Genomic DNA, 12,657 nt, shown 5'->3' on the forward strand with positions numbered 1-12,657 from the left:
CTATCCGGAGCTACTCATTTGCAGAGTAGAGAAATGAAATAGATGGAATAAATGTTTTAAACCATGAAATAACTACTAAGGTTTTTATTATGCACATTACATGGCAGATGAATAATTGTATCTCTTCTTTAGTATTCTTCTTTCCATTTTCGTGTCTCATACATCTCTAAAACTTGTCGACAATTTCAGCCCCTTTTAAATTCAAATCTCCCCCTGAAAACTCACCTTTTTCAATATTTATTCTTTTCATGTTACACTATGAGACTCTGGTAAAGAGCGCTTTTATAAATGTTCAATATTATTATTTATTATTAAATGATGTCAGAGTTGCACATTGTGACATATGCACGATTTCATGAATTTCTATTGTTGATCATCTATATTATAATTTAAGAGTAAGGGAAAAAAGGTTTGTTATAAGATAAGATCTTGACAATAACAAGGAAAAGACAATTAAAAATAAACCATAAACTTAAAACAGCAAGTTATTCAATTACCGTAGTTCCCCGGGTATAATCCCACCCTTGTACGTGAAATTTGCCCGAATTTGGGAGGTGGGACTATACCCGGGGATTTCCCGGTGCATGAACTGAAAATGACAATATTTCTTCTGGCTACGATTTAGGCTATCTAAAGCTATATTCCGATGTAGGCCTAGACATTAGACTGCCATAGGCGGCCTAATTGGTCTATGCCTACTGTATAGATTTTCTCCCAGATTTCTACTCAAAAAATACCCTAAAATGTGATCTGGGCCTGGCTTCCTAAATAATATCGACATAACTCATACAAGTTCTCCGTCTCTCCCGATTCCCCACGCTCGAGCTCTGTGCAAATCGCATGTTGTTGCATGTGACACGAACTACAGTACTGCTCCGGTCGGTATAGAGGGCGGTGTTTTTTTTTATGGTAATCAAGCATGCAGTAGTGTAAACAAGGCATGCAGAATGTACACGGCGAGCGAGTGTGCGGCGAATGCATGATGTGCAGAACGCGAAGATCGGGGCGATGATATTAAGGTTGTATGCAATTTTACGACGGCCAATGTTTGATGAGTTTTAAGTCAGCCGAATTCAGAGAAATTACTCTATTTTTCTAGCTAGGCCTACCTCTTCTGTCCTAATGATAAATTATACATTGGGACTTTGCCCGGAGATATGCTTGCGTGCGAAGGTAATCGTAAAGTCGGGGGTGGGATTATACTCGAGGTGGGATTATACCCAAGGAACTACGGTACTTATATTTACACATAGAGAATACCTACCAAATGTACTTATCTTTTGACTAGCCAGTAAGTTTGGAATAGACAACATACATTTGAACAGTGAGGTGTGTGTGTAATTTACACAAGGATATCCTTACTTTTGAACTACTGTACTGGATGGATTTTTTGGGCAAAAAAACCTATAATAATTCCTTTAAAAATGCAAGACTATAGCAAATAACTACCGGTAGACCTACATTTTTTTTACCTAAATTAAGGTAAAAATAAATACCACATGGACCTATTGCGATAATCGTTTTCGTCGATTCAACCAATCTTGTGAAAGGGTAAACAAATAAAAGAACCGTAACTTTTGAGCTAAAATACCAGGTATTCTCCCAAAAAAGGAAAGACAATAAATTCAGAAACGCGACAACATCAGGCAAGGCCTATAGTTAGTGTAAAATGTTTGTACGTTACTGCTCTTTACCAGATAGGCCTAGAAACGTCTACGAGAGAACTTTCAACACGAACTACTTAGGTAGTGCATTGTTTTTTTTCCCTTTTTTTTTTTATCATAATTAACATTAGAACGCACATTTAAGACATGACCTACTTCAAAGTTATATATATATGCATTATTTGTCAAAAATTGCTAGTGTCTATAGTGTCTTTAATAATGAAAAAGTTGTGCATCTTTAAAATTTCGAAATGCGCAAAATTAATTTCTATCAAGTTTTTATGCAATTCATGACATTTTGCGCATACGGTGCGCACGGAGCATGAAAATCATGTTTTTTTTCGAATCAACTTTTTACTCATTTCATGAAATTTTGAACATGTCAAAAATACCCAAGCGCGCGAAATAAATTACGCGCAAGGTGAATTATATTTTTCAAGCCTTAATTCCTAGTAATTTTGAAAACAATTTAGACCTTTTCCACTTTAAATAACGTCATACGAAAACGTTGAACTATAGACAATTCGTGCACGTTTTTTATGGAAAAGCTAACAAAATCGTCAAAAGTATGTCTTTATGTCAGTCATAGTTTCTAAAGTAAACCGTGAAATTTATTTTCAGTGAATATCTTTGAAAAAAATGGCCTGTTTCACAGAAAGTTTAAAATTTAATAATGCGAAAAACCAATTTCCAATCAACTTTCTATGTGTTTCATGTCATATGAGCATGTCGAAATGGACAATTTTTTAATTTTGATGATGTTATCATGTTCAAAAGCGTGAATAACTTGTCACTTATTTTGATCATTACAGTAAATTTCAATGAAAAGTGATACTCTTAATCATGAGTATCACTTTTCATTCTACGTTTTCTGGAAGCTGTTGAATTGTAGATACAAATTCATGTACACATTTTGCGCATTGGATGTTGTGACGTCATCATATGGCCAGTTGAAATATAAAAGTCGTATTTTCATATTTTGCATCATAGTTCATGACATTTAAAAGAGCGCGCATGTCATATTATTTATGTTGTGATTCTCTGTGTTTAGATAAGGATGCTTTAGACCAGGTCCGCCTTATATTATTAGCCAATCAAAATCGTATAATTTTTGGAGGGAAAATGTTATCCTCCTCTGAAGCCTAAAATTTGCATGTCCAGTATAAAAGTGGAATGTAATAGATATTAGGAAGAGAAGAGAGAATAAGATCAGAGTAGATAAACGGAAAGATGATAAAGAAAATAAGGCTTGACTGGTAGTAAGATGTATTAATCGAGTTACAAGGAATAAAAGTTCTAGTTGAGTTAAATATACTTTTTGTATGAGTTATCATTCAGTGACAGTGTACGTCGCGTGGAGTTATATACGCCTGAGAAAGCTCGGAACCAACTAAAATATATTCACTACAGCGCAGCTATATTCTACGTATCCAAATTTTTTCAACACGTTGATATATTGTTGCTCAGATAATTCCCAAATTTCTATCTACATGTTTCATTTTGATAATGTCATGATGTTAAAAATTGGAATAAAAGGCTGGTCCCGTTATTTTTACCTATTCTGCATTTTATGTAGTATGTATACAGTTAATAGTGTACTGTACATACTTAGACACAAAATATAGGGAACACTAACATTTTATTTTCTTCAGGTCACAATGATATAATCGTTACCCTTACTTTTGCAGCCCAAAGAGGGAGGCCTTCTATTCGAGGGATGTGTTCGTTTTCGAGATGGGCTTCTTAACGGGGTTTTACGGTATGCATAGTATACTGTATTATATATTTATTTATTTCATTCCTATCCAACAGCGAATCATCGCCACTAATAACACTGAGTCTGTATCTCTGTATTACAGTCAATATGATGTAATTTTCAAATGAAATCACATACAAAAGGTCATTATAGTGATCTGTTAATATTGTTCGTGGTTCATAAAAAAAAAGAAAGGGTAGTCGATTATATAGAACCTAAAAATCTTAAACTACTTAACTTAAATTGCATTTTCAACTGGTATACATGGTATTTGATCAATGAAAATGCTTTCAATGTGTTCACTGGGTATGAAAACTTAGGAGTTTTAACAAAAATTTTAATAAATGGATTATTAGTTTAGGAGATATTGTGAAAATATGGGTTTTATAGCTAATTTGCATATTTATGCTCATTTGCATATGAAGGCGGAGGGTTGATTAGTTGTACGTGATCAGGACAACATATACATTCATGTAAAACTCAAAAATCTTTGCCAACAATTTTGTCCAGCTCATCTGCTAGATTCAGTAGCTTATATTTTCAATACAAGTTAGGAAGCAACGGTTAGCATATTCTTATGGCCGTTTATTTGATACTAAATAGTTCTTCAAAACACTGAAAAAGAAGTACATACCAAACGTTTTCCACAAGGAGTTCGATAAAAGACAGTTTTCCTACCACTTCCTCGTTTACCAGAAAGCTCTCTCTGCCAACCAACAATCTGTGGCCATCGAAGAGGATTCTCGTCTTTCAGATCTTGAACTTTGTTTTTAACTGGAACCACACATAAACAACTGCAGGAATGTTTTTCTATAAGAAAAAACCTTCTAGTAAAGGATAAAGCAAACTAAAGAATATATGTGGAGTATTGAGTGATTAAGCAACTTCTTTAGGTATTTCAATTGTTTTTTATGCAATATAACAAGTAAATAATAGTTCAATAGAACATTAGCGTTTTACGATAAGTAGTTTTTAACAAAAAAAATCAGTATTTTATGAATACAGTCTATAATTGTAACGCAAATTGGAAATTTCTTATTGATATCCACTCCCAGTGTACTAGCTCATACAGTCACCATCGTGGACAGACATAATAGTGCCGTAGTTGGCAGCACCAACATGTTCTTATAATCAAAAAACATATAAGGGCAAGCACTACACACAGTGGCGGATATAGCGGGGGGGGGGGGCGTATGGGGCGTACGCCCCTCTATTTTTTAAATTTTTTTTTTTTTTGACAAAAATTAAATATATTTTAAAAACACATATCGTTTCGACGGTCATCAATCACCGATGGTTTGCACATTTTAATAGTGAAAATAGTACGTCGGAGCACATCGTCAGCTTGATCGCATTCCACCAAGCATGTACGTCGACATCCTTTGTTACCAACGATCATTCACAGTTAAGTGTAAAAGGAGCAAGTTGATAAAGCCACGTGGTGAGCTTGGTCGCGTTCCACTAAGCAGGTCGGCATCCTTTGTGATCGTCACTCCCGTATTGTAGAATAGCGGTACCTCCGACGATCAATAGAGTTGATGAAGCCACATGGTCAGTTCTACTATACTACGCGCGCATTTATTAAGTACAATAAAAACAAAGGCTAGGACTGTATATAGTGCCTATGAAAATTATCTTGTTAGGCCTATATTTTAACAATGCTGCAGCATTTCATTTTCATGACCCTTGTTGTTTTATTTGCTTCTCCGTCGATGATTCTCATAAACAAATCGCGATGACAAAAGAGGTGTTTTGTTTTTTTCAAATCACTAAATATAATGTAATGATGATCGAGCCGGACCGCTAATTTTTAAACGATCGTTTAAACCCGGTCGTTGAATATGCCGTGATTTTAATTGTCAAAAACATGAACGTCAGTTGATGTCTCGGAGTTTTGATAAATCTCGCGTCGCATGTGTTACGTGGTGGTGGAAAACACTCTCAGCAAGTTTGCTTCATTAATATGCATGAGACTCTGTGACGACCCGCTTTAACGTGACGTCATTTTACTTTAGCTGCATGCGAAGAAAGTAGTCATCGCGATCGACCCGGCGCGCGTGTAAGAAAATAATACCGGCCTAGGCTAGGACAAGTTTATAAAAAAAGTTTATAAAGTTTATAAAACATCGTCGCATTGTAAAAATTTAGATGTAAAGTACAGGCAAGTTGTTAGCTTGCTTTTGGTACCCTAGGTAAGTATCAGCTGCATGTTCCACATGTCGTAATTTGAGTGTTTGGTAAATGACATTTTGAGATGTTTGTAAATCGTTTTAAACGACTTACAATGCGCTAGGATGCCAAAATTTCCAGGGGCCGTCGGCCCCTGGACCCCGACCGGGGGCCCTTCCCGGCCAATGTTTGCTCGCTTCGCTCGCAAAGCTACGCCACCCCTATTTCAATATCCTGGATCCGCCCCTGACACATAAGGTGGCAGCTGAGGAGCTTAATTCTTCAATGTTATTTCCTCTTTATAAAACTTATTGGTTATCCGCAACGAAGTTGCTGGATAACCTCTTGTTATTGTACGAAATCCTATTTTTTTTCTTATTCTTCTTTCTTTCTGTAATTTTTTGTGTCACGCGTATCTCAAAAACTTGCAAACATAACGTTTCGTAACTTTCTCAACATATCGCCATTCAATTTAATATTTAACATAGGTCAAAAACCAAATAACATTTTTAATTGAAACTTAGCCAAAGTTTAATTTACATCATACGCTAACTTTCTATGGATTAAAAATGGCATGTAACATTAGAATGTGTGCGCGTAAATGGCGTTTGAAATTAGATTAAATTTTGATTAAATTAGAGCACGTTTCAGGTCATTTTAAGGCTTCAAAAAATTGACACCAGGTGCGCACGTAAAACACGCTTGACCATTTCTTTTGCACGATTTGTGTTTTTCAATCTTCGGTTAACAATTTTACGTTATTTTATTCACTATTCAACTTGAAATGACGTTCTACGAGCACGTTAAACATGACTGGTTGCGCACTTAAAATGTTTAAAAATTGTGAAAATGTTGCAAAATATGTCTACTTTTAAAAACGATACAGTTCATCAGAATGCACGGTTACCCCCATTTATTATTTTATTTTCTTGCAGTGTATGAATCGTAGATGTGATTTATTATAGTGTTGAATGTCAAAACGTGTTTGATGGCTACATTATTTGCATATTAAATATAATTTTTGAAATTTTTACAATCAAACCAACAATAACATTTTCAAAGAGCAAAACAATAAACATAAAGTTTATCTTTTTTCTTCATATTGTAATAAATAAAACTTGAAAGTATGCACTTTCATAAGGGAGCGTGCCCAAATGTTTTTACTCCGTTAATAGACTTTTAAATGCGTTAATAATATGCAAAACGTTAATGAGTTGGGCGGTCTGTACTCAGCAGAGCGTGTCATGGTTAATACTGTACAATGAAATTGAATTTACTATCTAACGCGTAAAACGGAAGAACAACGTCCGTTGTTTTCGTCCGTTAAACGCCGACCTAACAGATCGTTTTTATATTCGTTAAACGCTCATTTAACGGACCCTTGTACTTACAATATCACACCACACATTACAGAGTTCAATACAATAATATCTAATAATAATATGAAGATCGACGGCAATTGCTGTAGAAAGGGCCTTGAAACTGCAGATGATGTTGTGGTAAACCGTCATTTCGACGGCAAAAAAAAAATGCTGTTAAAACAACCTTACCCAACATTAAATTATCAGCATCTACAATTCCACAATTTTTGTTGAACATTTTCAACTTATAGAACATTCCTATAATATACTAATTTTTTGTTTAGCATGCTTGACGTTAATTCCTTTTTTATTTTTTACCCCGTACACTTGACCGAAAAAAAAAATGGCGAAATTGTAAACACGGATAAAACCCCCGACTGTCGTATCGATAGTATCAGCATGTATAGCCTTTATGGACGATGGTATGGACCAAACCATATAGAAACCGATCGCCGTCTATCTAGAGCTAAAACATTTACTGACTGTAGCAGCCGCGCGAGTTAAGTGTGTCCAAAAACAGAGGAGGAAACTTTGGGCGATATGATGTCACGTTATTAGCAAGCACATGGTTTTTTATCACCGCGAAGCGATGTACAACACGCACCACAGTGTTTTTGGCCAGCCTCCGTGATGCTGCTGCAAGGGTGTCATGTTTAGTACAAAATACTAAAAAAAACTGTGTACATTAACAATTATTGTATTACGTAAATAAATTTAATTATTACTTTAACTATCGCTGACCTCGAGGTGTCCAAAAACAGAGGATGAAACTTTGGGCGATATGACGTCACGTTATTAGCAAGCACATGGTTTTTATCACCGCGATGTACACACGCACCACGGTGTTTTTGGCAGCCTCCGTGATGCTGCTGCAAGGGTGTCATGTTTATTACAAAATACAAAAAAAAAACTGTGTACATTAACAATTATTGTATCTATTTCGGCCTAAATGGTGTAATAGGCAAAACACTTATAACAGTATATATATAAAATAAATATATAAAAACAATGTACAATTGCCTTCTTGCAGTAGGGAGGCGTCGCAAAAAAAGGAATTCCCCTACTTGCTCTCAACCAAGCGCGAATTTACTATTCAGTGCGTTGTTCCGTTAAACGCCGAGTTAAAGGACGATAGATGACAGTAGAGTATGCATCATTCGAATACCCATCATTCCCGGAGTTTACTGAGTTTTTGTGTCCATTAAACGCCGAGCTAACGGACGGTAGTATTAAAATGACAGCATAATATAGAGTATAGCATTATTCCACAGGTTATATTACTGAGTTTTTGTGTCCGTTAAACGCCAAGCTTACGGACGATAGTAATAAATGACAAATAGAGTATAGCATCATTCCACAATTTACTGAGTTTTTGTGTCCGTTAAACGCCGAGTTTACGGACGATAGTGTTGAATGACAGCTGCATATAGAGTATACCATCATTCCACAGTATACTGGGTTTTTGAGTCCGTTAAACGCCGAGCTAGCGGACGATAGTATTGAATGACAGTATTATATAGCATCATATTCCACAGTTTTACTGAGTTTTTGAGTCCGTTAAATGCCGAGTTTACGGACGATAGTAATAAATGACAGTAGGCCTATTATATAGAGTGTAGTATCATTCTACAGTTTACTGAGTTTTTGTGTCCGTTAAACGCCGACAGCATATACTGTAGAGTATAGCATCATTCCACAGTATACTCATGGAGCTATACAATTTTATAGCTCCATGGTATACTGTATTGAGTTTTTGTGTCCGTTAAACACCGAGCTAACGGCGGACGATAGTATTGAATTACAATAGAGTAGCATCATTCCACAATTTACTGAGTTTTTGTGTCCGTTAAACGCCGAGCTAACGGACGATAGTATTGAATGACAGCATACAGAGTATAGCATTATTCCACAGGTTACTGAGTTTTTGTGTCCGTTAAACGCCGATCTAACGGACGATAGTATTGAATTACAGTAGAGTAGCATCATTCCACAATCTACTGAGTTTTTGTGTCCGTTAAACGCCGATCTAACGGACGATAGTATTGAATGACAGCATACAGAGTATAGCATTATTCCACAGGTTACTGAGTGTTTGTGTCCGTTAAACGCCGAGCTAACGGACGATAGTATTGAATGACAGTAGGCCTATATAGAGTAGCATTATTCCACAGTACTGAGGTTTTATGTCATATACAAATAACAACTAGACATGAAACTCGTCACTTTGACGAGTTAGTTATCCGCACGACAAACGCCACGTGCACGTCATACGGTGGAATATTGCACACAGAAAAAGATTATGGCATTATGACCTGAACTGAAGAATATCATATCTTGTTAGTGCTGAATTCTGTCTATTTTGTGTCATATAGTATATGCAGTATAATCTGTATACATATTACATACAGTGTAGAATAGGTGAAATTACGGGACCCACCGTTTATTCCAATTTTTAACATGGCGACGGTATTAAAATTAAACACTAAGATAGCAATTTCGGAAGGACATTATCTCACCACCAACATATTAACGTGTAGAAGAAATTTGAATACGTAGAATATGGATGCGTGCTCGTTTAAATATGATGAACCATGACGCAAAATATGAAAATACGACTTTTTTTATTCAACTGGCCATAGGATGACTTCACAACATCCGATTGGCAAAATGTTTACATTAATTCGTATCTACAGTCCAATAGCTTCCAGAAAACGTTTTAATCATAATTATCACTTTTTATTCTTACGAGCTATAACAGATTAAAATTTACTGTAAAGATGAAATTAATAACCCTGTTAATTATAATTTTTAGGCATGATGACGTCATAAAAATTAAAATATTTTTAACTCATGCGAAAGATAGTTGATTGACCTAGACAATATTAAAATCTCAGAGAAAAAAGGAATACAGATAGGCGTGATGCGCTCCATTGAATATGATGAGCAATAACGAAAGAGACAAAAATCCTATATTTTTCATTCGTGTGGCCATACGATGACGTCACAAAGTCCGGTTAGCCATATTGATTCATGATCCGATATCTACAACTCATCAACTTCCAGAATTTGTAATTTAAAAAAATTTCACCTCGTTGTTTAGAATCTTTGACTGTTTAAAAAAAGGCATAATTTTGACGAATTTTGACAAATTTTTTAACTTTTTCATAAAAAACGCACGTAAATTATTCAATTCAACGTGCCCGTATGACGTAATTTTAAATCGAAATTGTTTAAAAGTTGGTAAAATTACTAGAAAAGGCTGAAAAAACATAAATCACACAAAAAAATTGTTTTCAACGCTACGTTCGCACCATGCGCGTAAAAAAAGGCGCGCGCGTGGGAATTTTTTACATGCTTAAAATTACATGAAACGCGTAGAAAGTTGATTAGAAATTGATTTTTCGCATTTTGAAATTTTTAACTTCGTGTGAAACATGCCATTTTTTCCCCATAGTCAGTTAGCGCAAGATATAACTTAAACTTTTGTCAAGTTTCATATTAAATTGTTATATGGTTTTTGATCTATGTTAAATACGCGAAATTCGGAAAAACGCGCGTAAGTCATGTTGCGCAACTCTGACGTCATTAAAAAATAGGAGGTGCACAATTTCACGTAAATGCCCACATGTTGACAAAGTTATGAAATGTTATGTTTACACGTTTTTGAGTTACGCGAGACACAAAAATGACAGAAAGAAAGAAGAATACAGAAAAAAAAAAAAAAAGATGATGAAACAGGACAGTTACAAGGAGTTATCCGCTCAATGCGGATAACTAATAAATCTGGGGAAAAAGCAGAATCCCAGAGAGATACAGGATCTTTGGTTGCTTATGCAGATTGCAATCAGCACATTTTTTTCAGTGAGAAGAATTCCTGGCGTTAAATAAAGTGTACCTTTCGAACTCCATATGTTCTTCACAGTCTGAACTGATACAGTAAATTATTTTTAAAAATATTGTCTAAAGTGCAAATCTATTTGATTGTTTAATTAATGAAATGTTATGGATAAGAGTTGAAACCGTCACAAAATGGCTCAGTCAAAGCAAAATTATTTAACAATTTTAACGAGAGGAGGAGCTTATCTTTCTAGGCTTTCTTTGTTATTAATTGTTTATAGTATGTAATCTAAACAATAGCTACGCGATTGTCTGGCGGTGTACTTTTAACGAATCGTTCATGGCCTAGCTCTCTGTAGTGCGGTATTCGCGTCAATATCATGTTACATCCAGGGATAAAAAATACGTTTTTTTTTTTCAGGTGAAAGTCAGCTATTACAAATTTAGACATGTGTCGCCCGACGTACCAGGCTAAAAAATACCATGAATCGGATCGTAAATAGTATGCTTAGACCTATATATTTTTATTTTACCGTGTAGGCCTAGGCCTATATATATTTTTATTTTACCGTGTAGGCCTAGGATATAGTATTATACATGATTATTTTAATAAATATAATTATATGCGTTGTAACAACAACGACCGGACTGCTAATAACCCGTTATTTTGAGTCATCATAGGATTTCACGCAACATACCATAACAAGGACTGTTAATAACGCGTTGGAATCATCGTTACGCAACACTGAACAGCATGTCCGGTCTCCCGTTAATTACGCGTTCAATAATGGAGTGATAACAACAGCATAGTAGCTAGTAAATGGAGGGCTTGATATGCCTCACTGAACACGCCCAACCCCATTTAAATTAGCTTGCATATAACGGTAAAAGTTGCGTTACAACAAGTTTAACGGAGTAAAAACATTCGGGCACGCTCCCTAATATGTCACTGTTTAAAATTTGTGAAGATTTTATCATAGTAAAAATTATGATTTAGTTCGGTATGTAATAATCAACTTGCATCGAGGGGTTCACGACATACCGAGTGAACGAGTAATCTTTCTTCGGATTTTCTTCAGCAGGTGCTCATATGGCTCGATGTGTAGTGCAACCGACTTTGGTATCAGAGGTACCGGGTTCGAATCCCATCAGGCGAAAACAATTCTTAACTTTTTGTGTGTGTTCTTGTAAATTGTATTTTATATTTTTGTATTTTGCCAGTTTTCAAATCACATTTCTGTTTTTTAAATGGACAATAAAGTATATATGACTATGACTATGACTATGATGATTGAATAAAATGATCTATTTGGTTATTACACCGAAAGGGCAGTTTTAACTTTGAATGAGTACTTGAATGCGCAAGATACGTTTTGTTGCGGGCGGATAACCAAACTCGTCTTCAAGTGACAAGTTCCATGTCTAGTTAGGTGATCATTTAGAATAAAATGATCACCTATTGTTATTGTATAAAATCTTTATTATTAGTTATCCGCATTCAGCGGATAACTCCTTGTAACTGTCCTGTTTCATCATCTTTTTTTTTTCTGTATTATTCTTTCTTTCTGTCATTTTTGATTTGAGCGTATCTCAAAAACGTGTAAAGTAAACATTTCATAACTTTGTCAACATATGGGTATTCACCTGAAGTTGTGCTTTTCTATTTTTGAATGACGTCAGAATTGCACAACATGACTTACGCGCGTTTTAACAAATTTCGCGTATTTAACATAAATCGAAATCCATATAACAATTTAAATTGAAACTTAACAAAAGTTTAAGTTATATCTTGCGCTAACTGACTGTGTAAGAAAAATGGCATGCTTCACACGAAGTTACGCGCGTTTAAAATTCCAAAACGCGAAAAATC

At 35.3% G+C, this 12,657-nt stretch overlaps 1 protein-coding gene across 3 annotated transcripts in view; it reads right to left on the bottom strand.

Annotated features, from left to right (window-relative positions):
* The window catches only part of LOC140040727 (histone-lysine N-methyltransferase SETDB1-like), a 373,841-nt gene that overhangs the window by 210,751 nt on the left and 150,433 nt on the right, over positions 1–12,657 (bottom strand). For all 3 annotated transcript variants that reach the window (XM_072086876.1, XM_072086874.1, XM_072086877.1), the window contains exon 13: positions 4,055–4,230. In XM_072086876.1, coding sequence (XP_071942977.1) covers positions 4,055–4,230 — 176 coding nt within the window. The remainder of the gene's footprint in view (positions 1–4,054; positions 4,231–12,657) is intronic.

Source organism: Antedon mediterranea, chromosome 2 (assembly GCF_964355755.1).
Source record: "Antedon mediterranea chromosome 2, ecAntMedi1.1, whole genome shotgun sequence".
In the NCBI taxonomy this organism is placed as follows: domain Eukaryota; kingdom Metazoa; phylum Echinodermata; class Crinoidea; order Comatulida; family Antedonidae; genus Antedon; species Antedon mediterranea.